General features: G+C 37.0%; 1 protein-coding gene across 2 annotated transcripts in view; it reads left to right on the forward strand.

The window, feature by feature from the left end:
• Ncam2 (neural cell adhesion molecule 2) overlaps positions 1-27,837 on the forward strand; it is a 431,584-nt gene that overhangs the window by 209,952 nt on the left and 193,795 nt on the right. For both annotated transcript variants that reach the window (XM_021184925.2, XM_021184926.3), the window contains exons 2-3: positions 24,110-24,184; positions 26,148-26,354. In XM_021184925.2, the coding sequence (XP_021040584.1) occupies positions 24,110-24,184; positions 26,148-26,354 (282 nt within the window). The remainder of the gene's footprint in view (positions 1-24,109; positions 24,185-26,147; positions 26,355-27,837) is intronic.

Consider the following 27,837-nt stretch of genomic DNA (forward strand, 5'->3'; position numbering starts at 1 on the left):
AAATGCAAAAAGATCCTAACTCAAAACATCCAGGAAATCCAGGACACAATGAGAAGACCAAACTTACGGATAATAGGAGTAGATGAGAATGAAGATTTCAACTCAAAGGGCCAGCAAATATCTTCAACAAAATTATAGAAGAAAACTTCCCAAACCTAAAGAAAGAGATGCCCATGAACTCCAAAAAGAAGCCTACAGAACTCCAAATAGACTGGACCAGAAAAGAAATTCTTCCCAACACATAATAATCAGAACAACAAATGCACTAAATAAAGATAGAATATCAAAAGCAGTAAGGGAAAAGGGTCAAGTAACATATAAAGGCAAGCCTATTAGAATTACACCAGATTTTTCACCAGAGATTATGAAAGCCAGAAGAGCCTGAACAGATGTTAAACAGACATTAAGAGAACACAAATGCCAGCCCAGGCTACTATACCCAGCCACATTTTCAATTACTGTAGATGGAGAAACCAAAGTATTCCATGACTGAACCAAATTCATACATTAACTTTCCACGAATCCAGCCCTTCAAAGGATAATAACAGAAAAAAATACAAGGATGGAAAACACTCCCTAGAAAAAACAAGAAAGTAATCCCTCAACAAACCAAAAAGAAAACAGCCACAAGAACAGAATGCCAACTCTAAAAACAAAAATAATAGGAAGCAACAATTACTTTTCCTTAATATCTCTTAATATCAATGGACTCAATTCCCCAATAAAAAGACAGACTAACAGACTGGCTACACAAACAGGACCCAAAATTTTGCTGGTTATAGGAAACCCATCTCAGGGAAAAAGACAGACACTAGCTCAGAATGAAAGACTGGAAAACGATTTTCCAAGCAGATGGTCTGAAGAAACAAGCTGGAGTAGCCATTCTAATATCTAATAAAATTGACTTCCAACCCAAAGACATTTTAAAAGACAAGGAGGGACACTTCATACTCATCAAAGGTAAAATCTTCCAAGAGGAACTCTCAATTCTGAATATCTATGCTCCAAATACAAATGCAGTCACATTCACTAAAGTCAAAATATCACTTTTTGCAGATGATATGATAGTATATATAAGTAACCCTAAAAATTCCACCAGAGAACTCCTAAGCCTGATAAACAGCTTCAATGAAGTAGCTGGATATAAAATTAACTCAAACAAGTCAATGGCCTTTCTGTACACAAAGGATAAACAGGCTGAAGAAGAAATTAGGGAAACAACACCCTTCTCAATAGTCACAAATAATATAAAATACCTTGGCGTGACTCTAACTAAGGAAGTGAAAGATCTGCATGATAAGACCTTTGAGTCTCTGAAGAAAGAAATTAAAGATCTCAGAAGATGGAAAGATCTCCCATGCTCATGTATTGGCAGGATCAATATAGTAAAAATGGCTATCGTGCCAAAAGCAATCTACAAACTCAATGCAATCCCCATCAAAATTCAAACTCAATTATTCAACTAATTAGAAAGGGCAATCTGCAAATTCATCTGGAATAAGAAAAACACCTAGGCTAGCAAAAACTCTTCTCAAGGATAATAGAACTTCTGGTAGAATCACCATGCCTAACCTAAATAAAGCTGTACTACAGATCAATTGTGATAAAAACTCCATGGTACTGGTATAGCTACAGACAAGTAGACCAATGAAATAGAATTGAAGACCCAGAAATGAACCCACACACCTATGGTCACTTGATCTTTGACAAGGGAGCAAAAACCATCCAGTGGAAAAAAAGACAGCATTTTCAACAAATGGAGCTGGCACAACTGGCGGTTATCATGTAGAAGAATGTGAATCATGCATTTCTATCTCCTTGTACTAAGGTCAAATCTAAGTGGATTAAGGAACTACACATAAAACCAGAGACACTGAAACTTATAGAGGAGAAAGTAGGGAAAAGCCTCTAAGATATGGGCACAGGGGAAAAATTCCTGAATAGAACAGTAATGGCTTGTGCTGTAAGATGGAGAATCGACAAATGGGACCTCATAAAATTGTAAAGCTTCTGCAAGGCAAAAGACACAGTCAATAAGACAAAAAGGCCAACAACCGATTGGGAAAGGATCTTTACCTATCCTAAAGCAGATAGGTGACTAATATCCAATATATGTAAAGAACTCAAGAAGGTGGACTCCAGAAAATCGAATAACCCCATTAAAAAATGGGGCTCAGAGCTAAACAAAGAATTCTCACCTGAGGAATACCGAATGGCTGAGAAGCACCTGAAAAAATGTTCAGCATCCTTAATCATCAGGGAGCTGCAAATCAAAACAACCCTGAGATTCTCCCTCAACCAGTCAAAATGGCTAAGATCAAAAATTCAGGTGACAGCAGATACTGGCGAGGATGTGGAGAAAGAGGAACACTCCTCTATTGTTGGTGGGATTACAAGCTTGTACAACCACTCTGGAAAGCAGTCTGACGGTTCCTCAGAAAATTGGACATAGTACTACCGGAGGATCCTGCAATACCTCTCCTGGGCATATATCTAGAAGATGTTCCAACCGTTAAGAAGAACACATGATCCACTATGTTCATAGCAGCCTTATTTATAATAGTCAGAAGCTGGAAAGAACCCAGATGCCCCTCAACAGAGGAATGGATACAGAAAATGTAGTACATTTACACAATGGAGTACTACTCAGCTATTAAAAAGAATGATTTTATGAAATTCCTAGGCAAATGGATGGACCTGGAAGGCATCATCCTGAGTGAGGTAACCCCATCACAAAAGAACTCACACAATGTGTACTCACTGATAAGTGGTTATTAGCCCGGAAACTTAGAATACCCAAGATATAAGATACAATTTGCCAAACACATGAAACTCAAGAAGAATGAAGACCAAAGTGTGGACACTTTGCCCCTTCTTAGAATTGGGAACAAAACACCCATTCAAGGAGTTACAGAGACACAGTTTGGAGCTGAGACGAAAGGAAGGACCATCTAGAGACTGCCATATCCGGGGATCCATCCCATAATCAGCCTCCAAATGCTGACACCATTGCATACACTAGCAAGATTTTGCTAAAGGACCCAGATATAGATGTCTCTTGTGAGACTATGCCGGGGTCTAGCAAACACAGAAGTGGGTGCCTATAGTCAGCTATTGGATGGATCACAGGGTCCCCAATGGACCAGCTAGAGAAAGTATCCAAGGGGGATCTGCAACCCTATAGGTGGAACAACATTATGAACTAACCAGTACCCGTAGAGCTCGTGTCTCTAGCTGAATTTGTATCAGAAGATGGCCTAGTCGGCCATCAGTGGAAAGAGAGGCCCATTGGTCATGCAAACTTTATCTGCCTCAGTACAGGTGAATGCCAGGGCCAAGAAGTGGGAGTGGGTTGGTAGGGGAGTGGGTGGGGAAGCAGGTGGGGGACTTTTGGGATAGCATTGGAAATGTAAATGAAATAAATACCTAATAAAAAATAAAAAAAAATGTCACTTGAAGTGTGAAGCTCTGTAATGTACATCCTCTGTGACTATGAGTCAGTTTCTCCTCAGTAACCCTGGATAAGTGCATCTTTAGTGACTATGTGATAGTTGAGCCTTAGGAACTAGGACAAAGTGTAACATCAACAGACTATGGGATAGTCTGTCCTCAGGAATTATGGGTAAGTGAGCCCTCAGTAACAATGGGATGGTACATTTCAGTAGCTATAGGATGCTGTATCCTCAGTAACTATGGAATGGTGTATGCTCAGTAGCCATGGAATAGTGTGTCATCAGTAACTATGGGATAAACTATCTGCAAGAACTATAGGATAGTGGATCCTCAGTTACTGTGGGGTAGAAAGGAAACACTGTTTCCTACTAAAAATTCCAAATTATTTCTGGAACCTAAAAGTTCTAAAAACTCATTAAATATATCAAGGATTGCATTTCTCAGAGAATAAGACATGATGATATTCTGTTCTTTAAAATAATGAATTTTACCTACAGCTATTCATTCTATAAAAAATTATTCTAAAATATTGAATTTAAAAAGAAAAAATAACTACCCTCACCTCTCTGAGGAAGAAAGAGGGATGAACTTATAAATTTAGTCTGGTAATTATATATTTTAATATATTTACCATTCAATTAATTCAACAAAAGTATCAATGGTTAAGACATGTAATAAATATCTAAAGTATGTCAGGTTTTAAGAAACACTTAAGAGTCTTGTTTGTCAGAAATATATGTTAACAGAACAAACTGAATTTTATCATACATATGATTATATAAATAACTAAATATAGCTATAAACATCTCCAAATACAAGAAGTCAAGATATTTTAATCTAGAATCTATTGGCATACACACAGGCAAGAGAGAAAGAGAAAGAGACAGAGAGAGAGACAGAGACAGAAGAGAGAGGAGAGAGAGAGAGAGAGAGAAAGAGAGAGAGAGAGAGAGAGAGAGAGAGAGAGAGAGAGAGAGAGAGAGAGAGAGAGAGAGAGGTGGGGGCTTGGGGAGAGATGGCTACAGATCAAAAGAAACCAGCAAAATATTTGAGAATTAAAAAAAAAAAGCAGGGAGATGTTTCCAGGGAGTCTGAGGTTTCTGAAAAGTTTACAGCAATTCTAGAAGACACAAGTTGAAAAAAAGACATATCTATAGGAGACAGAATTAATAGTACACAATATACTTTAATATTTAGTGTATGAGTGTCAATGAATCACTCCAATATATGTTTTCTCAAATGAAGACAGTTGGGAACTACTTATTCAACACACTCAGATTGCTCTTTTTAAAACTTACCGCAAATGATTTCAAAGATTTACTCTGTGCTATTAAAATAGAAAAACACTTCCGAATTTGCATTATATTTCCTCCTCCATAGTAAAATAACAACATACAAGTGAAATGAAAGATTTATGTTATTGATGCAGTTTAACCTGTTCTACAGTGTATACGGAAGCCTGTATTGTTCATTTCTTGCCTGTTTGTATAAGTGATTGAGTTCACTTAATTTAAATGTGGATTAAATAAAACTCTTACATTTATTTACCTGTTTATTTGTTTATGTATTTGATTTTTTTTTGTTTTGGCTTGTATCCAATTCACTATGAGTCCTCACACACATGACAATTATCTAACTCAGTCTAAAAGTCATTACTATTTTTGAACTGAAAATTATACACACACACACACACACAAACACGCAAACACTCATGTACAAACAAACACACATATGCACATATATGTACAATATAAATACATATGCACATATGTATATGCATAACTATATGTGCATACCTACATATGCATACATTCTGATGTATGCACATATTTCAATTCAAGTTCATTATTCTGCAAATAGAATTTCTTTTTATATTAAACAAAAGAGTTTTCAGTTTGCCTCTGGTCACGACCTTAGAGCATCTTGATGGTGGGATTTAATATTGCATTACAAATCTATGAGATATTTACTGTTAATTAGATACAGACTTAAATGTTTTAAAGTGTAATAAATACACTTACCATATGTAATAATTCCAATATATTTTTTAAATATTTCATATAATCTATGGAAATGTGTGTGCATATATGTATGACATCTGTATATGGATGCCCACTGTGTATACAAGAGAGCATTGAATATCCTGAAGCTAGAATTTCAAGCATTTGGGAGCTGCCAGCTTGGCTGATGGGAAGGGAACTCAGTCCTCTGAAAGAACAACAGGCAGTGTTAAGTGCTAAGAGTTCCAGCTCTGATATTATTATTATTGTTGTTGTTGTTGTTGTTGTTGTTGTTGTTGTTGTTACTATTACTACCACTGCTACCATCATTATATTGGAGAAAATATTGTGGAGAATTATATATGTTCAGTTTGTATTCTGTAACTATTATCTTTTTGATAGACTTCTTTCCCCAGATACCACCTATGTGTCATAGGGGGAAAATATCTGCTTCTGTAAGACACAGCTATGGATGGATATTTTGAGTAGCCAACATCATCTGGTCTTTGGTACAGCACCTGGGTCGTTTGTCCATTTTGTTCTACTGGGCTTCTAAGCATCTTGAACAGATTCTTTTTCTAGAATTGTGCAGAGCGGGCACATAACTCAAGGTCAGTCAGTCATCGCTCACCCAGGAAAGTCCCACAGCTAACATAATAGCTGAAGCATTTCGTGCTCCATAGAGCACATTTGGATTTGACAATATTGCTGCACACAGAGGTCAAGGATAGCACAATGACACACTTTGGGTTTCTTCTGAGTATAATATATCTCTGTGAAATTTTTCATTGATGTTTCACTTTTATCCGAGACTATGACCACTGGAGTCTTTTTCCTCACATTTTTCTCATGTGTGCTTCCCCCTTCCCCAGCATGCACATATATATAAATGTTCATGCATAAAACAAACAGCACAAAGACACACATATGTAAACACAGGAAAACATAGATAAAACTATCCTCATACAATCACATAATATTATCTTTTTCTATTTTTTTTTCAATGTTCCCCCCAACCTATAGAAATTTCACAGTATAATTTTTAATCCCAGACTTGAAATCCAAAACCTTTAAGACCTCCTGGGCTTCATAAATTTCATTACTCTTCTAAACCAAAAGCAATGATGGTTGTGGTCTCTTTGATTGTGTAATAACTATCCTCCCAGGTGTTCTTTTTAAAATCATTTTCCCTTTTATTAAATACAGATTCTTATATAATATAATCTGACTACAGCTTTCCCTTCCTGTACACTTCCCAGCCCCTTCCTACTTCCTCTCTCATCGAGAACCAATTCCCGATTTTTCTCATTAGAAATCAACATCCTTCTAAATTTGAACAACAAAATATGATAAAATAAACTATATCAAGATAAAATAAAAAAATCATCATATCAATGTTGAACAAGACAAGAAAACAGAAATTTAAAAACCAGAGCAGCAAGAGAGGGCACCAGCATCAGAGACTCGGTCATTTACAAATACGGGATCCAGTTAAAGTACTAAGCTGCAAGCTGGCTGGAGTATATATGCTGAATAGATGTGTGTGCAGACTGGCATGTGCCCAGAGACACTATTTCCTCTGTGTTAGTTCAAGTAAGCTTTTCTCAGTTGTTTTAGCAGGCCTTATTCTTCTGGTGTCCTGTGTCCTCTCTGTTTCTCCCATTCTTTCTTCCTCCTCTTCAGCAGGGTTCCCTTAGCCCCGAGGAAAGACAGTTTATCTCCTTTAGAGCCTTGTTTTCCAAGGTTTCTCTCTGTGTAGGAGGTATAGGTATTGGTCTCTGTATTTGTTCCCATCTGCTGCAAGAGGAAGCCTTTTGTTTTGTTTTGTTTTTTGTTTTTGTTTTTTTTCGAGACAGGGTTTCTCTGTGTAGCCCTGGCTATTCTGGAACTCACTTTGTAGACCAGGCTGACCTCGAACTCAGAAATCCACCTGCCTCTGCCTCCCAAGTGCTGGGATTAAAGGTGTATGCCACCACCGCCCGCCTAAGGAAGCCTTTTTTGATGATAGCTGAATAAGGCCTGGAGACATACATAGAGCAGAATATCATTAACAGTATTTTTACTGTTCCTTTTTTTTTTTTTTTTTTTTGACCAGTAGTATTGGATGTTACCCAAGGTCTTTGGGCAATCTTATCTCTAGATCTCAGTTACTCAAGTAGTGTCTGGTATGAATTCTACCTCATGAAATGAGTCCTAATTCATATCAGATATTTATTGGTTATTTCCATAGAGTTTATACTAACATTGCCCTCCTATATTTTGTAGGCAGGACAAATTTATAGATCCAGGGTTTTGTGGCATTTACATTTCTTTTTTTGGTAGCCTGCAGTGTACCTTTCCATGTCATAAACACTAGAATGTAGGAAGGGAGATTCTATGTCAGTAGTAGCTCGACAACTTCATGTTCAGTGAGTCCTGCAGGTGTGATCTTCAGCAATGGGACCATGCTGTCAGTTTGTGGAGAGCAACTAGTTGCCACGGCAACATGCTGGGTTATTGGGTTTTTCTCATGAGACCATTTCACCCATTAACTCATGTGGATTAAACCAAGCCCTATGCTAGAAGCTTTGTTTGCTGTCAAGAAGCGTTCATTCTCTCTTGTAACAATGTTCATTAAGATTGCCTTTATATTTCATAGGAAGTGTTTTATTAGACATTTTCTTTATTTACATTTCAAATTTTATTGCCTTTCCACATTTTCCTATCATATCCCCACTCCCTCAACTCACTAACCCACACACTCCTGCTTCCCTGTCCTGGCATTCCCCTACAATCAGGCATAAAGCCTTCACAAGACCAGAGACCCTCCTCTCATTGATGTCCCACAAGGCCATCCTCTGCTACATATGCAGCTGCAGCCTTGAGTCCCTCCATGTGTGGATCCCCAGGTGGGACACTCACTGGATGGCCTTTCTCATAGGAAGATTTTAGAACACTAGGCTTCCATACTGCCCCTCAAAAGATCTTTAATTTTCCCTCTCTCTCCACTCATTCCCTCCTTCAATTCCAATTCTTCCACCACCTTAACACCTGATCTGTCTTTTTTTTACACCAACCCTCCTGCACACACACAAGTGCAACACACACACACACACACACACACACACCAGTCTTACTATAAAAATCTATCCTATTCTCCACTTCCAGGGAGATTCATTTCCCTAGTCCCTTCATTTCTGTCTAACCACTCTATGCCTGCGGATTGTAGCTTGATTATCATTTATTTAATGGATATATCCAGATATAAGTGAATACATGCCATATGAATCTTTCTGCATCTGGGTTGCCTCATTCAGGATGATTTTTTTTCTAGTTTGCCTGCAGATTCATGATGTCATTTTTAAAGAGCCAAGCAATACTCTAGTTTGTAAATATACATTTTCGTTTTCCACACCTTAGCCTGTTTTTTTTTCTGTAAAAATTTAATTGGTATTTATGAAATAACGCCGTCTAATTTGGAGCTTCAAGGTTCATGTAGTCTGGGATGTCAACCTAAGCAAAATAAACTTTACCGTGTGTCATGCACAGATATAAAAAACTGTCCTGGACCCAGTCCTCACTGGTAATCTGATAGGTAACCTGTAGATTCTCTGGCTTTCCTGAGGACAGAGTGAGATAAGACATCAGAACAAGTACGATGTGTTTTTTGTTTGTGTGTGTTTGTTCATTTGTTTTTGGTTTGTTTTTGTTTTTTAATAGAACCCATCAAAGTTTTCTGTACTATTTAGCCACCTGTATTGATTGCCATCTTTACATTTTACTGGCATTTTATCCAAAATGCTTTCAAAATTTTTAATAAATCTTTTGTAAGATATTTTACTTTCTTTTGTTACTTCTTAATCTTGGGATTAAAACAAATGTATCTGACTGTATTATAGTGTTCCAGCCAATGAATTTGAGTGCTAGAAAATAGGACTGCTATTTACTTCATAAAACAAAAAAGTTGTTAAAATTAATGAAAATTGTAAAAAAATTCAGCCTGGTGGAATACCTTTTCTAGGAAGAACATAACAACAGAATTTAATAGAACTGAAATGTTCTATCCTTGGGGAACTCATGTGCAATTATTACCTGAGCTAATTAAGTCATGAGTAAGTAGCTGTATAGCTTTCGTTTGAAATATCAGCTCTACTCTTGTATGCACTGTCACCACGTTCTCATAAAAAGCTTCATAAGATTATTGCACACAGGTTGTAATATCTTCTCTCAGTTGTTCATCCTCAACTATCACATTCCTAGAGAAAGGTGATTGTACACTAGAGACTATGCCAGCTACAGAGATTTTACAACACACAGTGGGTAGAAGACATTAGAATTCTCTTACAGGAAGGTGGTATTTTTCATTGGTTACTTTATAATGCTTGTAGTTCAAAGTATATTTTGTTTCTGAAACAGGGGCGGATGAGTCCCTCTTCCTTCTATCCTGCATCCCAGTAGCTTTGTCTGTGCTCTGACAGGTTTCCTATATTATGACAGCATACATGAACAAGTGATGACAAAATAATTGTAGGGTAAAATTTCAGAATATCACTTGAAAGGAAGCAAAGTGAGAACTGTTCTATGACGATTTCAATTCTGATTGCTCAAATTGATCAATAAGGCTTCCATTGAACTCGTCCTGGTGAGAAATCTCACATATGTGCTCTAGACAGAAAACTTCCTATTCACCAAGAGAATTACCAAGCTGGCTAGTTCAAACAATCTCTTAATTTAATTTATCACTGCATAGTAAGAGCACCGATAAAATTTTTACAAGATGTCTTATGCTGGCTTCATCAAGACAGTTAATAACTTACATGTCTAAGTGGTGTTGGTTGAAATAAATTTGGATTGAGTGTGTGACTTAGGCTAGCTGCCTCTTCAAGATATTTTAGTTTTAATTAAATGTCACATTCAGAATAACTTATGAGTGACCTGTTTCTTGTCTCCTAAAGAATATAGGAAATAAAACTATTGAAACCGGCATTGTTCCTAAGACATTTCACACACTAACTGGTATTAATCCATAGATTCTTTTTACTTTTATTTAAAATAATATTTTTTGGAAATAAAATTTTGGAATGTAGATTGTGGCCAAAGCATTAAGTATGTCATATATGCAGGGATTAGTGATTTATCAATACACATTGTGAAGTCTAACTGTAAATAGGGTCCTATGAACTTACTGAATTACCACAGTCTGACTCCCTGCGGATCACATTTAAATGTGCATATGGATGAATGGATTATCTTGTTAGTATGCAGATTGTGATTGAGTTATTTTGAAATGGAATCTAAAAAGCTGCAAACCAGAGATGCCTCCGATTTTGGTCAGTGGATTAGTCTGGACACTACTTCTTGAGTAAAGATGGCTAAATTTTCTTGCTGCATATAAACAGACAATCCCAGTCCTTGAAGCAAATGCATCAGATTTTCTCAAATGCAAATGAAGTCAATCAATAAAATGTACACATAATATAATATAAACGAAAAAAATTAGAAATATGCTCACAAACAATACCACTCAAAAATCTATTAATCAAACTGTATGTAACTGTTACATTCTATACGGTGAGGAATTATAATAAGGGCTAGAGATATATAATAGAACTCCTTAGGAAGAAACAGTAAGTTGTATTTGACATATTTAGCAAAATGCTGACAATTTGTCTCATTTGAAATGTTTCCCAGAGGAGTTTTTGAAGATATGAAGAACATCACTTACTTTAGATAACAGAATAAGACATTGATTAATGGACAACACACCTCAAATTTGACCATCTAGTTCCAAAAATTGGCAATTAAATGTAGCCTTTTCAAATTTATTTATTTTATGTATGTGGGAACACTGTCCCTGCCTTCAGACACACCAGAAGAGACCATCAGATCTCATTACAGATGGTTGTGAGCCACACTGTGGTTGCTAGGAATTGAACTCAGAACTTGTGGAAGAGCAGTTAGTTCTCTTAACCATGGAACCCCCTCTCTTTAGCCCTCTAAATGTAGGCTTTTAAGAGTGCAGTAGTAGCATGTATGGCCTTGATAAGATTCTTTGGGCCAGTGAAGTCATGAATCCTGTTGGAGCTCTTACAAATAGCTACCTTACTAAGCAAAAATAACCTTAACATCATTTGAAATATTTGCTTAGATCCAGAGGGAAATGTATTTATCACTTCCTCATCAAGGAAACTTCTCTTGCAACAGGTAAAGGCATTACATAAATGCACAATTAATCAAATATCAGAGTTGTGGAGCCCAGTACCAATTGATACATACACAAAGAACTCCTGCTTCCAAGACTCAAGGAAGGTTGGGGGCAGAAACAGTGTACAAGTCATAAGATCAAGGAGTTTTCAGTGAGACTAAGTTTTGTGGGAATGGTAGAAGGTACACATATAATGTCTCACTGACATGTTTGCCTAACATGCGTACAGGTAATATTACATAGACTAAGCTGGTTGTACTTAGTGTTATATATGCATATATATAATAGTCATTAATGAAAAGGGACAATGAGTTTGATAGAACACAAGGAGGCATATATGGGAGGGTTTGGAAGAAGGGAAAAGTGAAATTATGTAATTATATTATAATCACAAAATAAAGAAATAATAAATAAAAACGACCTTTTATACATGAACGTGAAGAAATATAATGTTTTCCAAATGCAGCCTTGTAATCAGTTGCCTACTTCTCTTTCATTTTTCATCTGTTTATGCTCCTTGCTTAGGACATAGGAGAAGAGAGAGTAGTTATATGAAAGCTAGGTTCGGTGTGTTGATCACATGCAAATGACAGTGATCTCAGCAGGAGAGAAGGAACTTTTGGTGAAGTAATCACAAGCATGAATCCTAGGCTTAGGTGGCCAGATCAGTTGTGATTTCTCCATGTGTTACTCGAGTGCCGAGGAATGCCATTCTTTGCTTTTCTTCAGCCTTTCTAAAGAGGACAAGACCTTTTATTCTACATAATAGGGTTACCGGACTGTATGAGAAGGACCATGTCATTGACTGTATAGTTCCCAGTTAATGGCAGTATTTCAGAAGATTTTGGAAAATACTAGCTTTTGAAACTCCTAGGAGGAAGTGGGTCTTTAGAGTTGAGAGATGTTTTTATAAGAATGACCCAACTCCCTACCTTGTACCTTACCATTGTAATCTGGTTTTGTGTTCAAAAGTAATTATTTGCTGATTTATTCAGTTACCAGAATATTTTCTAAATGGCTGAATTTTAGACATGTTTTGAAGATAGGATATGGGTGGTTAATTCGAGTTTAAAAAATAACTTAAGAAAGGAACAATGCCATGAGCTGGAGCACAACAGTAGGAGACTATGCCTCATGAATGGATGGGGAAAATCCATCCACAGTGCTGATAGCTACAGGTAAAATGAAGAGGGATAATTAATAAACTTTAAAAGACAAGCTTGGGAAATATCTGTATTGTTAGACAACATAAATCTACTTACACGACGTCAGCGTAGCAGAGTAAATACAATTTTAAAAATGTCTCACATAATAGCCAGAGAGCTATTAATGAAAGCAGTAAAAATAGAAAAATAAAAAGCAAACAGCCTGATGGCACACATGTTATAAGACATATTTAGTGTTATTAAATACGTTGAACTAACATCATTGAGCTTGCTTGCTTTGGAATTTAAAAAAATAAAGAGTTATTAAGTAGTGTTCTTCTGACTGAAAATGGAGAGATCTAGAAAACTAAACAGTGACCAAATTTTGGTGTAATGGGAACTGTGCTCAATTTATGTATAGAAAGGTTGAAATAAAGGTTTTGATTCAATGTCTCTCTCTCTCCCACTCATTTTTATCCATACCTAAGTCTTCCTAAGCTCATTACATTTCTTCTCCCATGCTCAGCTTTGTGAATCTCAACAACCTACTCTACCCTCTTCCATTCAAGCTTTTTATAAAGGGCAGTTCAAAGGAAACCCTTATCATTCGAAGAAGTGGAGCCAAGAAAACGGGTTTTTAAATATAAACAATGAAGTGTTTATTATAAATTTATATAACAGTATTCTTTCTTTATAGTTTCAATTACTTTATTTCAGTCAAAATATGACAATTGCCATATATATTTCTGTCTTGCTATGACAAAATACTTGTCTGATGGTATTTTAGAAAAGAAAAATAGAGTTGTATGTGAGAATTTTAGGAGCTATATAAGGCGAGGAGAGATCTGCATGGAGAATATGATGTAGCTGGTCACTGTGCCTCCTCAGAAACAGAAAAATGGACAAAAGCTAGGGCCAGGCTACAAGAATTTATGTCTGTACCGAGTGACTTGCTCTTTTCTTAATAAGTCTCTACTTTCTAGGTCCACATTCTTCCACATTAGTCTTTCACACTGGAGAATCTATTATTCAAACATTACGGCATAGGTGGTCATTTCACATTTAAGCCATAACCGTCCACCTCTGGCCTATATAGAATACATCGAATCATGGCTGTTCTCTCGTAATTCAGTGTTGCTCATTAATAATATATCCAGTTCTTAATCCTGTTTAAAACTCCAAAGTCTCATCTGAGCCACTGGAGAATCTCTTAACTCTAAACATGTAAACACCGCTAGGAAGCTACTTTAATTTGCTTCTGTGTGTCTTTAAACCTCTCTCTTTTTTTTTTTTTTTTTGTTGTTGTTGTTTGGTTATATTTTTTTAATATTTTTTATTACGTATTTTCCTCAATTACATTTCCAATGCTCTCCCAAAAATCCCCCATACCCTCCCCCCCACTTCCCTACCCACTCATTCCCATTTTTGGCCCTGGCGTTCCCCTGTACTGGGGCATATACAGTTTGTTTGTCCAATGGGCCTCTCTTTCCAGTGATGGCCGACTAGGCCATCTTTTGATACATATGCAGCTATAGTCAAGAGCTCTGGGGTACTGGTCAGTTCAGAATGTTGTTTCACCTATCGGGTTGCAGATCCCTTAAACCTCTCTTTTTATTGGATATTTTCTTTATTTACGTTTCAAATGTTATCCCTTTTCCTGGTCACTCCCAATCCTAGAAACCCCCTATCCCATCCTCCCTCCCCCTGCTTCTTTGAGGATGTTCCTCCACTCATCCACCCATACACACCTCCCAACCCTTGATTCCCCTACACTGAGTCATCTCTAGAGCCTTCATAGGACCAAGGACCTCTTCTCCCATTGATGCCTCACAAGGCCATCCTCTGCTACATATGCAGTTACAGCCATGTGTACTCCTTGGTTGATGGCTTAGTCCCTGGGAACTCTGGAAGGTCTGATTGGTTGATATTGTGTTTCTTCCTATGGTATTACAAACCCCTTCAGTTCCTACAGTCTTTTCTCTAACTCTTCTATTGGAAATCCCATGCTCAATTCAACAGTTGGCCAAGAGCATCTGCCTCTGCATTTGTAATGCTCTGGCAGGGCCTCTCAGGAGACAGCCATTTCAAGCTCCTTTCAGAATGCACTTCTTAGCATCCACAGTAGTGTCTGCATTTGGTGACTGTATATGGAATAGATCCCCAGGTGGGACTCTCTCTGGAAGGCCTTTCCTTCAGTCTCTGTTCTACACTTTATCTTCATATTAGGTCCTGTGAGTATTTTATTCTTCTTCTAAGAAGGTTTGAAGCACCCACACTTTGGTCTTCCTTAATCTTGAACTTCATGTGGTCTGTGAATTGTATCTTGGGTATTTGGAGCTTTCTGTTGTTGACTAGAGAGCACCTGTTATGACATTCTCCATTTCACTGAGTTTCACTCTTTCTTTTCAAATGAATTTTTATTTTCATTTTGGAAGCCTCCAATCCATTTGGTCATCCCTTTAGAATGCCTTTACAACTTTTTCAGTTTAGAGCTAATCTGGACATAAATTGTCTAAGACTGTATGAAAGTAGTTCATGCTTTCTTCACCAATCTATGTTTGCCATCTTTCTATTCTCCTGATTTCTCTTTCTATCCTTATTAAAGGATCATATCAGAAGGGGTAACCATGCCATAGACTGAATACTACGCTACCTTTAAATATATTTGCATTTGCCTTGTGAATTTATCTATCGAGTTTCTTATAACTTTCTCAGCATAGGCATAATGTTAGGTTTCTTTGTATGAGTATCATACAAATTGTCTTTAATTCTAAATATAAAATTTGTTCCTCTTCCTAAGCCACACCAAACCTGTTTACTTCTTTTAGCCCTCTACTCTCTTAACTCACATCAGAATGTGTCGTATAGCTTTAGTTACAATGTCCTAGGACTTCTTCAGGGTAAAGCACCAAGGTGAAGCCTTGATAAGGGTAGAATCGAGACTTTTTAACAAATGGCTTCTTTTATAAGTCTTCTAAAAATTATCCTCTTTTGAGATTATGATGTAATTATGATGTAATTACATCATTTCCCCTCTCTTTTTCACCTTCCAACCTTCCCAAAGACCACACTTTGCTCTCTTGCAAATTCATTACCTCTTTTACTATAGTATTTGTTATACATTCCTGGATATATAAAAATCAACCTGTTCAGTCCATATATTGTTATTTTAATGCTTATGTATTTAGTTCTGACCCTTTGATACCAGATAACTAATTGTTTTGATATTTCCTGAAAAAGATTTTCTGCTCTCAGCCTTCTATAGTTTTCTGTAGTTCTCCATCTAAGATTGAGGCTGTTTCTATATTAACATGTCTACTTATACTGATGTTGTTCATTTTATGTATAGGTAGCCCTGTTCATGAGACTTCATAGCTATAGCTTCTTGTATTTCTTGGAGGCACACACACATAGAAAACATCCTGTTCTTCTGGCTCTAATAATCTTTCTCCCCCTTCTCACACAATGATCGCTGAATCTTAGGAGCAGGAAGTGTATTGTAGATTCATATGTTGGGACTGGGTTCCACAACTGTGGAATTTTTATTCATTGCACATTTCTATAATGATTGGTGTTGTTGCAAAGATCATGTTAATCGATGAGGCATAGAAATGACACTTATCTTTGGGTATAAGGATAAGTGAACAATGCATAAAGACCAGGAGCCCTTGAGCCTGGATAGAATTGAAAACTTCCTCCTTGAGGATTAGCATTCAGGGTACTAAAATGGTCAATACAGATCCAATCAATAACCTCCACTAGCTATGATGCCTGGGAACAACCATCATGGCACTATCTGAAAGGATGCAGCAGTGGCAGCACAAACCCTGGTTCTAACAACCTTCTCTGTAATTAAACTTAAGGACAATCCAAAAGATCTAAACCATACCTGTAACTGGAAACCTAGTGAACTACTCAGGACTAGTGAAGATACAGATTTTGGAGGAGAACCTATAGCCACTATTTTGCTAACCTAAGATAAGACCTAACTACGTTCGTATGTCATTCTGATGTCTTCCTCTCCCTGCCCTACTCTCCTGTCACAGCTTCCACTGAGTGCTGTCCTCCAATAGGTATTGACAGTGGCTTAATGGTGATGATCTTTTCTTCTGGAATCTCTTCTATGATGATGAAGGGGATAGCTCCTGTCTAAGATGACACACAGAGTCGTTTCCTTACTTTACTATTTGTTCAAGAGGAGACTTTGTTTTTACATAGCAGAAAAACAAAAGTTCTGCTTAACCCCTTTTGTATCTTGAAAGAGAGCAATTACACCATACTCATATAAAAGGTGTAGTCAAAATTAAATTAATTATAAACTCTAGAAAGTATTGTCATCCTTATCCAGAAGAAACCTACTTGTAGAGTTTCAACCTCTGCATCTTTAGCTCAGGCAAACAACAGAAGAGGAGACAGAAATATGGCAAGGGCACTGTGAAACAGTCTCTCTGAGAAATGACTTTATATACAAGACAAGAACAGTAGAAATGTCTGTGGACATGTTAATGTGGAGGGGAGTATATTTCTAGACAAAGAATTGCAGACACATAACAACTTTTAGGAGGAGAATTATGCCTCACACGAACCTTCCCAAGCCCAGAATGGAGAATAGGTTATATGTAATTGGCTTCCTCACCAAGCCTTCTTGTGGTGATTGGCTGCTCTCTATAAAGTGATGGTAAGATATTATTGCTAAACAAAGCATTTATCAATATCATTATAACAGAGAAAAGTTGAACTGGTACTTAAGGAGAGTTTCACCTCTATTGACTACTAAGTACTGACTACTGATTACAAACTATAGACTAGTGACTTATGTTTATAGTAATGGAAGATATAGTTCATGATAAATAAAAGGGGAAAGGGAACCATCAACCCAGCTATAAAACTTGTGATCTACAAAGGTGATCTGCCTGTCTAATACTTGGTACAACTGTGGCACATAGGTTGTGGTAATAGCCAATCACTTATTGGAATTAATACACACTCCATGAGAGGAAATACATGACTTATACTTCTCAGGTGGCCAAGAACCTGAGTCTAGATAGGCCATGAGCCTATGGAAAAACCAAATATTGTTCTGCTAAAGGAACATAGAAATAAAATGACTATTAATGACATTCTGCTATATTCGTGTGTGTGTGTGTGTGTGTGTGTGTGTGTGGCATGTGTGTAAATTCAGCAGTAATCCGAGAAGATTTCTTTTTCAGTAGTTGGTAATTATTACAGAAACCCTCAACTGAACAGTGTGTAGAGAGTGATTTTGGAACACTTGGTCCTAAACAGAATGTTGTCTTCATGTCCTGAACACTCAGGTAATTTTGTAGTAGAGGAGGAAGATTGTCAGCCCCAAGGGGAGTAGATGACACTAAGGAAACTCTAAAACACACAAGAGATGCACAGATGAACACACAGCGTATGTGGCATAATGCATATGCCTACACAGAGTCAAACCAGAGAGGGCAGGCCCTACACACAGAAAGAGAGATGGACAAGACACCCCATCTCTAAGCAAGGAGTTATCTCCAATTCTCAAAAAAGAAAACTTAGTTTTCTCAACTGGAATCTCTCTGGCTATGAAAAGCACACTTGAGTACAGGTCCTATATCAGCAGTTGATGGTCACCACAAAATGCATTCCATGGTAGTTTTAGATTTTTTTTTTATCATATTGCTATGTTTTGATATTTTAAATCTATTCTTTCATTTGATTTTATGGTTTGTGATTTTGTATTTTTATGAATGTATATATGTTTCTTTTGTTTTATATTTTATTTTATTTTTATTTGATCTTTCTCTCCTTGTTTCCCACCCCCCCCACACACACCTCAGGAGAGAACAAAGGCCTTAGATGGTGAGGAGGTGGGGGAATAAAAGGAGATGGAGAAGAGGATTAGAACATATTGTATGAGTTTTCAATAAGCATATATAAAATGACTTTCTTCTTTCATTTTTAGTTTGGATAGAATTTAAACCTTGGAAACCCAGTTTTTTAAAAGAACACAGATACAGATGGCATTCCATCGATTCATATATATGTGGTGGTCCAGGAACTTCACATTTGAAGCAAATCTGGGATTTCATTTTTGGTCTCTGAGAATCAGTGGGGTTGCATGGCAGCAAGGCCTTTCCTTCTGGTGTGTTTCTAAAGCTGTAGCTACAACTTTTGGTTCCCTGTCTAATACTTTTTCTGTTTGTAATTTTCTTTTCTTTTCTTTTCATTTTTATTTTTTAAAGCATTTCTGTCCCTTGTATCTCAAATGATATCCCCCTTCCCACAACCCCCAAATCCTACCTGCCCTCTTCCCCCCTACCCTTTGCCTCTATGGGTGTGCTCCCCCACTCACCCATATTCTCCTGATCTACTGCTTCAACATCCCCCTATGCTGGGGCATCAAACCTCCACAGGACGAAGGGCCTTCCCTCCCACTGCTGTCAGGCAAGGCCACTCTCTGCTACATATATATATATGGAGTCCTGTATCCCTTCCTGTACACTCCTTGGTTGGAGGTCTAGCCCCTGGGAGCACTTGGTGCTCCTGCCAGCCAACATTGCTCCTCCTTATGGGGTTGCAATCTTCTTCTGCTCCTCCTGTCCTTCTACCAACTCCCTAACTGAGGTCCCCGAGCTCAATCGAATGGTTGGATCCAAGCATTCACATCTGCATCGGTCAGTTGCTGCAGAACCTCCCAAGGAACAGCCACACCAGGTTCCTGTCTGTAAACACCTGTTGACAACAGCAATAGAGTCTGGATTTGGTATCTGCAGACAGGATGGATCCCCAGGTGGGGAGGTCCCAGGATGGCCCTCCCCTCAGTTTCTGCTCCAATTTTGTCCTTGTCATTTCTGGGTTAAAAACTTTGAAATGGATGGGTAACCCCATCCTTCAACGGGGGGCCTTGCCTGTCTACTGTAGGTGATAATTTTCTTAGCTCAGATCTTAGTTGTTGATAACCAAGTTGACAATGTTAAACAGCTGAGTCATTCAGTTCCTATGGCTCATCTGCCACTTTTATATCTCTCACAGAATAAAACTTTGACTCAGAAAACTTTTTTGGGAAAGAGAGGATGAAGAATGTAAGTTGCTGAATTTCCTCCAAGTCCCAGTTAGCTTGTTGTGAATTAGGAAAGATTTTCCCTCTTTTCTTTGTTACCCCTTTAAACTTGAAAAAATAAGGGGTTCCTTAACATAAATTTGTATTATTGTAATGAAATTTCTATCCTCATCCCACATTACTGTGTTCCTGTTGTAGTATTATAATATCAAAGAGGGTTGTTGACATAGAAGGACCTGGATATTGGGCAAATGGTCATCACTTTAAGCTAATGGTTTGTCAGCATGCTTTTAAACTTTGCCCTCCTCTTTGTCTTTCTTTCTTTCTTTCTTTCTTTCTTTCTTTCTTTCTTTCTTTCTTTCTTTCTTTCTTTCTTTCTCTCGCTTTCTTTTCTCTTTCCTCTCTTCTCTTTTCTTTTCTCTTTTCTTTTCTCTTTTCTTTTCTCTTTTCTTTTTCCTTTCCTTTCCTTTCCTTTCCTTTCCTTTCCTTTCCTTTCCTTTCCTTTCCTTCCCTTCCCTTCCCTTCCCTTCCCTTCCCTTCCCTTTTTCCCTTTTTCCCTTTTTCCCTTTTTTTTCCCTTTTTCCCTTTTTCCCTTTTTCCCTTTTTCCCTTTTTCCCTTTTTTTCCCTTTTTCCCTTCCCTTCCCTTCCCTTCCCTTCCCTTCCCTTCCCTTCCCTTCCCTTCCCTTCCCTTCCCTTCCCTTCCCTTCCCTTCCCTTCCCTTCCCTTCCCTTCCCTTCCCTTCCCTTCCCTTCCCTTCCCTTCCCTTCCCTTCCCTTCCTTTCCCTTCCCTCTCCTTTCCTTTCTTTTATTTTTTCTTTTTTTTGTACAGAGCATTGCACATGGTCAGGAGTTAATATAGACCTTTCTTTCAATACCATAAGCCAACGTTATAAAATTATTAGTAATCTAGGATGGTTAATCAAAGAAGCTTTCTGATTCTCCATACATTGCTGTGATTCAAAGGGAAACGTGGTATCTAATGATTTCACATGCCTTAGGCATAGTGCTGTTAGAACAGTCACGGATGGCTGTCATGAAGCTCTATTTCTCCTATGACCCCTAGGTCTGTGATTTCTTATTTCTGATAACCTGGGTGGATGTGAGAACATGGAGAGTGGCAGGGCTTTGTTGCAAAAGAAGAAATATTTTAGCGAAGTTCCATTTCCTAGTGTTTGTTTGTTCAAAGGTGTCCTTCTATGTGTTTTTATATCTACTGTAGCTGCATATCTTTGTGGACAGACTTGAAGACCTGATATATAAGGCATTTCAAATTATTTCTCTTGATTTTTTATGAGATAAGTCTGGATGCAGGGTCACATATTTTAACCAATTATCCTATCGATCCTACAGAGCTTGTTTTAAGGATATATAGCCTCAGGATAAAACTAATTGCATATTTGACCATGCATCATAGCTGGAAGTCCAAAAACAATTAAAATATGTGGTTTTTATGTTAATTCTAGGGGAAGGGGAGTACAAATTCTACTCAAGTGAACATTATCTTCCAATCTGTTTCCAAAAGATCTGACTAATTGCAGATCTCTTTCTTACCAAAGTCACCCTTAGGAATCCTTAGACTAAGCTAAGTGTAGCTTCAGCAAAGAAGCATACAATTTAGGGCTTGTCTTTCACTGACTTAGTTTCTTTCAGGAGGTCTATAGCTGTGTGACTTACCATCATGCTATCCCGAAGCCTTCCACAATAGCGTGGCCACCATTTCAGAGTGTTTTGTGGCCTGCGAAAAGGAGATGGAAAGGCAATGAGAATAGTTCAGTGTTCTCAGCTCGTTTGCTGCTTTTGTGGGACAGAGAGAAGTCTGCAAGCACTTCATCTTCCATTGTGTTAAAGTTCAGAGATGATAGACACCAACCAATTGTACCTTCTGACTGGCAGATCACCAGTTATTCCCAGCATGAATCACAGAGCACCTGCTGATAGCTCTGGGCTCTTGTCTTTTGGAACAAGAAATTAGGACAGTAACTCATTGATACTGATAGAAATAGAGATAGTTTATTAAGAGTAAGAGAGTTAGTCCCAGGAATGAAAGTGAGCTAGAGTGCAGGGAAAAGATCTGAACTCAAAAGGGCAGAGTCCTAGGGGTATAATCTTCATAATCCACTTGTGTAATACGACTTTCTCCCAAATTTACATATCATACATTTTTCTTACTTATGTGTCACAACCATAAAAGCTGTAGATATCACAGGGTAAGGTGGGTAGCCGTAGACAGAAATGCAAGATTCCGATTTCACTTAAAGATTGATTTTTTTCCCATTGCGCTTCATTCAATGGTTAGAAACAGCACAGAAGGCAGAGAGTGATTTACAGTATAAGTGACCCCTTATCTGAGGTCCTCTTTGGCTCTCTCTCACCTTTGTGGCCTTGTTTTGCCTTGAAAAGCATTCTTGCTAGACTTTACTTCCTGTCTGCAGTTTTCCACACTTAAGCAGCAATATCTGGGACAGGTGTTCCACCCCAGAGAGACCTGTAGACCATCTGGACTCCAATGCATGTGTACTGTCACATGCAGGCAGCTCTAGAGAGGAGAGATTTCCTATTTGTCTACTGCCTGCCTTTTCATGTTAGTCCTAACTTATGCCCCAACCTTCTGCCCCTCTTCCATGATTCAGGATAAACAAAACAAGACTTCAAGGTCATCATCTAGTGACCATCTTATTCCACAGAAGATACAGTTTCAAAAGGAACAACAACCAGTCAAGTCACTAGCCTCAAGAGGGATTGAATGTTAACACCTAAAGCTATGCAGATTATTGTTCATATAATCCAAAGCATATTTGGATCTCATGTGATTATTAAATATACGTGAAACTTATATTTAATGCATATATTAAGCAAGTCTATTTTATCAACATTTATTTATTCATGAAACAAAAATTATTGAAGCCCTCTCTTCTAGATTGTTGAAATGTTTTGAGTATACATTTCATTTCTTTAAGTATTTCAGAACAGTTATGCTTGCAACCCAGTCTAAAATATATATTATTCATTGTTTCAGCTATTATTCATATTTCTTACACCATTATTGAAATTATCTTTTAATGTCAGCCCATGATGATACTGAATAGAACCTTATTTATAAAACAAATATCAGAAGTCTAGGCTGTACTATGGGCCATACAAGGGAATTTGTGCTTACCACAACTGACCTTAGCCATTCTTGTCATTCTAGTTTAGCTACTGTCTTCTTTGTTTTTTTTTTTCTTTCTGAGAATGCAGATCATAATTAAAATCATGAGCCTCAATATGAAGAATTATTATGGTTATAAGTACCATGCTCAGAAGAGGAAAGTCTACTTGTCATCTCTGTTTATTGGAATATAGATGTTCCTATCTTCGTCATTCATGTAGAGTGGATGTTACTCAGTTTTCCTGTCATAAGTTTTCTGGACCACCAATGTACACAATACTAACGTGGGCCTTAAGTTACTGCAGGTTATGTGCAGGAGAAAGAAGCCTTTGTAAAGTCTGATCTACTAAGTCCCCGACACAGACTTCAATCTTTCTCTACTTATTACTTGCACTCATGTTACCTTATTAAATACTTTCCTATCAAATCCGGAGAAAATAAGATTATAGATTTTGTAGAGTGATTTACTATGTAGTCTTTCCCTTCATTAGATATAGATCTGACAATTTTTATGAGAGTAACATTTTGGTGGTCTTCTAAATTTCTAGATTTCCACTATTTTAATTTCAAACTTGTAAACAAGTATTTAAGATTGTAAACATTTGATCAGTGTGTCTAATAATATTAGAGGTACTTATGAATATTTCTGTTCATACACTTACCCTGAGTAAGGTGCCTTTTTTTCTGCATTTGCCTCCTTTTATAAGGATTTAATAAGTCAAAACAGCTTACTTACATATTTTGTTATAATGATCTAAGATACAATTTCATGAAAAGTTTGACTTGTGGGTGGAACTTTCCTTTTTACATAATGCACAATATGGCTATACAAGTAACATCTATGAGATTGTTAGGGGGTAGCTAAGTATGAATTTGGTTCATTATATGCCTAACAGAAATTTAATGAATAAATATAAGTAAATGCTATGTATAGACTGGTAGTAAATGCACACAACTGTAATGTATAACATTGTTAAAATGTATTTACAAAATTTACATTTTTCCAGAGTGAATAATGAAAAATTGAGGACAGTGATTATGTTTACATTTGTCATTTATACAATAGTTATTAAAATTCACATCTAAACCCCCCAATTAACTGTTACTCAAATATTGTTTTTCAGCTCTTCTTCAAGTGACAATTTCACTTAGCAAAGTAGAGCTTAGTGTGGGTGAATCTAAATTCTTCACATGTACAGGTATGTACTCAGATAATACTTGTGCTTGTAAACTTTATAAAGAATATTGGATAAATTTATGTAGTTAAAACTGATGTCATTAAAAATAACATCATTTGTTATATGACTGGAAAATGTTGATAATGGTTAAATATTAGCATTATGTAATATATCATTTACTTATTTGATATCAAAGTAGCTAATTTTTATAAAATTACATTATAAAATGTAATCTGTACCTAAGAATTTTCTATTGATTTGAATATTGTTTCTATTTAAATAGCCATACTAGGATTAATTTGAACTCTATAACTGAATGTTCTTGGCTATATAAATAATGAATAAATTAGATATGACACTGAATAATTCTAATGCCTGAAGGAGGAGTACATGACAAAATAAGATACATGTGTTTGATATATAGATATTATAATTAAAAATACATTTTATTTCAGAAACATTTTTGAAAAAGTGTGATATCTAAATAGTACATTACATGATCTGTAGAAGATTATTTGATTCCCTTTCCATTTCATTAAAATGCAAAATTTTTCAGATAGCCCTGATGTACTTGATAGGAAATCTTTATTTTACTTTATTATCGAAATCTCAAATGAACACGCTATTTCTCTACTCATGTTAACCATATTCACACTTATGAACGTAGGCATTAAAAATAACTTTTATTTACCCACACATGAGTGCTCTGTCTGCATGAATGTCTATATGACAGAAGAAGGCATCTCTCTTTACAGATAGTCCTGAACCAGCATGTGATTACTGAGAATTGAACTCAGGGACTTCTGGAAAAGCTGTCAGTGCTCCTAACCACTGAGCCATATTTTTAACCCAATCATAAGCTTTTATATATGAATATTCAAAATATTCATTCAGTTATAAAGTAACTTAGGAGGGTATTTTTAGTTTGTATCTCTTTCTTATTATAGTAAAATAATGTAAATATAGATTGTCATAAGTATCCATGACATATATAAGACAGTTTTTTTTATTCTTGGATCCATCTACATTATATTTCAGAGAAAGATATTTATGAACAGTTTCATATTAATAGGATAAGAATAAATAACTTTCTTCAGAGATCTGTTGCTGTTGTCTTTATATATTTGCCCATTCCTTTTGAGAGAATGCATGTTATGATCTTAGATAGTCTCTTTAGGAATTAGATGAAATCCTTGTTTTTAAATGAAAGCAGACGCAGGAAGCTTTAGTTTTTATAAAGTGGTTACTGACCTAGATTCAGAAACATTAATGTTTATGCTGTAATCATTTGGTTGGAATTGATAAGCAGCATTAGTGCTACTTGTATGTATTCTAATTGTTATATGATTAAATAGTTAATAATTTTAGGTTAATAAGACAGAATAACTCATTTCAGTTGGGAAAACACATTAGGATTCTTTTTAAGGCAATTAGCCTTTTCTGTACAACTTTAACAATTTGGAAAATTAGCTCAAAATTTAGAAATATCAATGGCCAAAGACTATTTTACAAGATACTAACATGTTTGTAAGCAGTTCCTTATTTATGCTAATACTGTTGGTACTTCTTGGCCTTAGCAAGGAGAACTGGGCTTATGAAATCATCTTAGCATTTTTTTCTCTTTAGGAATATCTATCAATTGGGTTGTGTCTGCCTAAGGCACTTTTAGTATTTTGTGCAATAATAACACATGTATTATGACTGTTATAGTTCAATTCTCGCAGCTTAATTTCTAGTCATATATTCAGATGAAATGTTTGAAGCATGCTTACATGGACCAGACGGAGTCCTTAATGTTGCTTAAACAAAGATGAACATTTGTCTTAACATTTGTGTTTACTTTCAGTTTTGTACAAGTTTCAGATTTCCAGGCTTCTGTTTACACTCTTTTTCTAAAATGGTGAAATTGTTACGTAATAGCAAATGCCACTGGGAAAACAAACATTCGAAATTGATTTTCAAACATTTGTTTTCTACTCTGCAGCCATTGGTGAGCCTGAGAGTATAGACTGGTATAACCCTCAAGGAGAGAAGATCATTTCAACGCAGAGGGTTATGCTACAGAAGGAGGGTGTCAGGTCACGACTCACCATCTACAATGCAAACATAGAAGATGCAGGGATATATCGCTGCCAAGCGACAGATGCCAAAGGACAGACACAAGAAGCTACAGTAGTTTTGGAAATTTACCGTAAGTTGTGCATTCGTGTTTTAGGTCATTGACACAGCAGTTTCATTATGAAGGATTCAAACACATTAACATACATTTAATAAAAACTGTCACTGTGTAATAAATTTGAGGGACTTGAAGCCCATGTGTTTAAATCAGAAATGTCTCACTCTCTATAAATTTGATTTTTATTACTATGAAAATAAGATATATTAAAACTAAAATAAACTTTCCCTAGGGAAGGTTTTCATCTTTGGCTACCTCTACCCTGTCACGTTAAAATTTTCAGCAAAAGATATATCCTTTCCTATGGTGGTTGGTCCGGTTTTTTTTCAAAAAAGGAAAATTAGTTGATAATTTATAGCATAATTTTTTAAAAGAGTTTTCATTACTTTTAAAATGATGCATAAAATCCTTTGTGATTTATTTACTAAACTAAATTTGAATTAATTTTGCTGCCGAAACATTTCATAGTTTTGTGGAAAAAAAAAAAAAACTTTGTTGTGTCAACTTCAGGATCCATATGCCCCACTGCTAGGAGTCTCAGCTAGAGTTGCCCCCATAAGCACCCTAGAGCCTCTCTTTATCCCTTTCAAATGTCCTAGAGATTGGCCTTTCAACAAGTTCTGTTCTCTCTCCCTAGATCTCCCTACACTTGATCTTCCCCCCCCCCCGCCCTGCCCCCACAACCCTGCTCCCCTCCTAGTCCTCTCTGAAATCCTGTTCCTTCATCTATCTACCTCCTATATATATTTTATTTCCCCTCCTCCTCTGCTCTGATAAGTGGGAACCTCTCTCTGAGTATCACTACTCTCCTTGTCCCTGCACCATACCCACCCCCCCCCCCCCACACACACACACATTGCATATCAAGTCACTGTAAGACTAATTACATCCTCTCTCACTGAGGCCAGGTAAGGCTGCTGAGTTAGGGAGACCAGATCCACAAGTGGGGAACAGATTCAGGGACAGCCCTCACTTCAGTTGTTTTGAGACCACCACAAAGATCAAGCTCTTCATCTGGTACATATGTGTGGTACACCTGGTACATATGTGTGGTACATCTGGTACATATGTGTGGGACACATAGGTCCAGCCCTCTTTGGTTGATGGTTCATTCTCTGGAAGCCCCCAAGGGTCCAAATTAGTTGACTCTGTTGGTCTTCCTGTGGATTCTTTGTCCCCTTTGGATGCTCAATCCACCCCCAACACTTACATAGGACTTTCAACTCCATCTAATGTTCGGCTGTGGGTTTCTGCATCTCTGCTTTGGCTGTTCAGTGGAGCCTTTTAGAGGACAGTTGTGCTAGGCTCCTGTCTGCAAGCATAAAGAAGTATCATTAGTAGTGTCAGGGATTGGTGCTTGCCCATGGGATGGGTCTTAATTTGGGCCAGCCATTGGTTGGCTATTCCCTCAGTCTCTGCTCTATATTTGTACCTGCACGTGTTGTGGGCAAGACACATTTTGAGCCAAAGGTTTTGTGGGTGAGTTGAATGGGGGAGA

The sequence above is a fragment of the Mus caroli genome, unplaced genomic scaffold (assembly GCF_978045245.1).
Source record: "Mus caroli unplaced genomic scaffold, Mus_caroli_1 scaffold_17, whole genome shotgun sequence".
NCBI classification, from domain to species: Eukaryota; Metazoa; Chordata; class Mammalia; order Rodentia; family Muridae; genus Mus; species Mus caroli.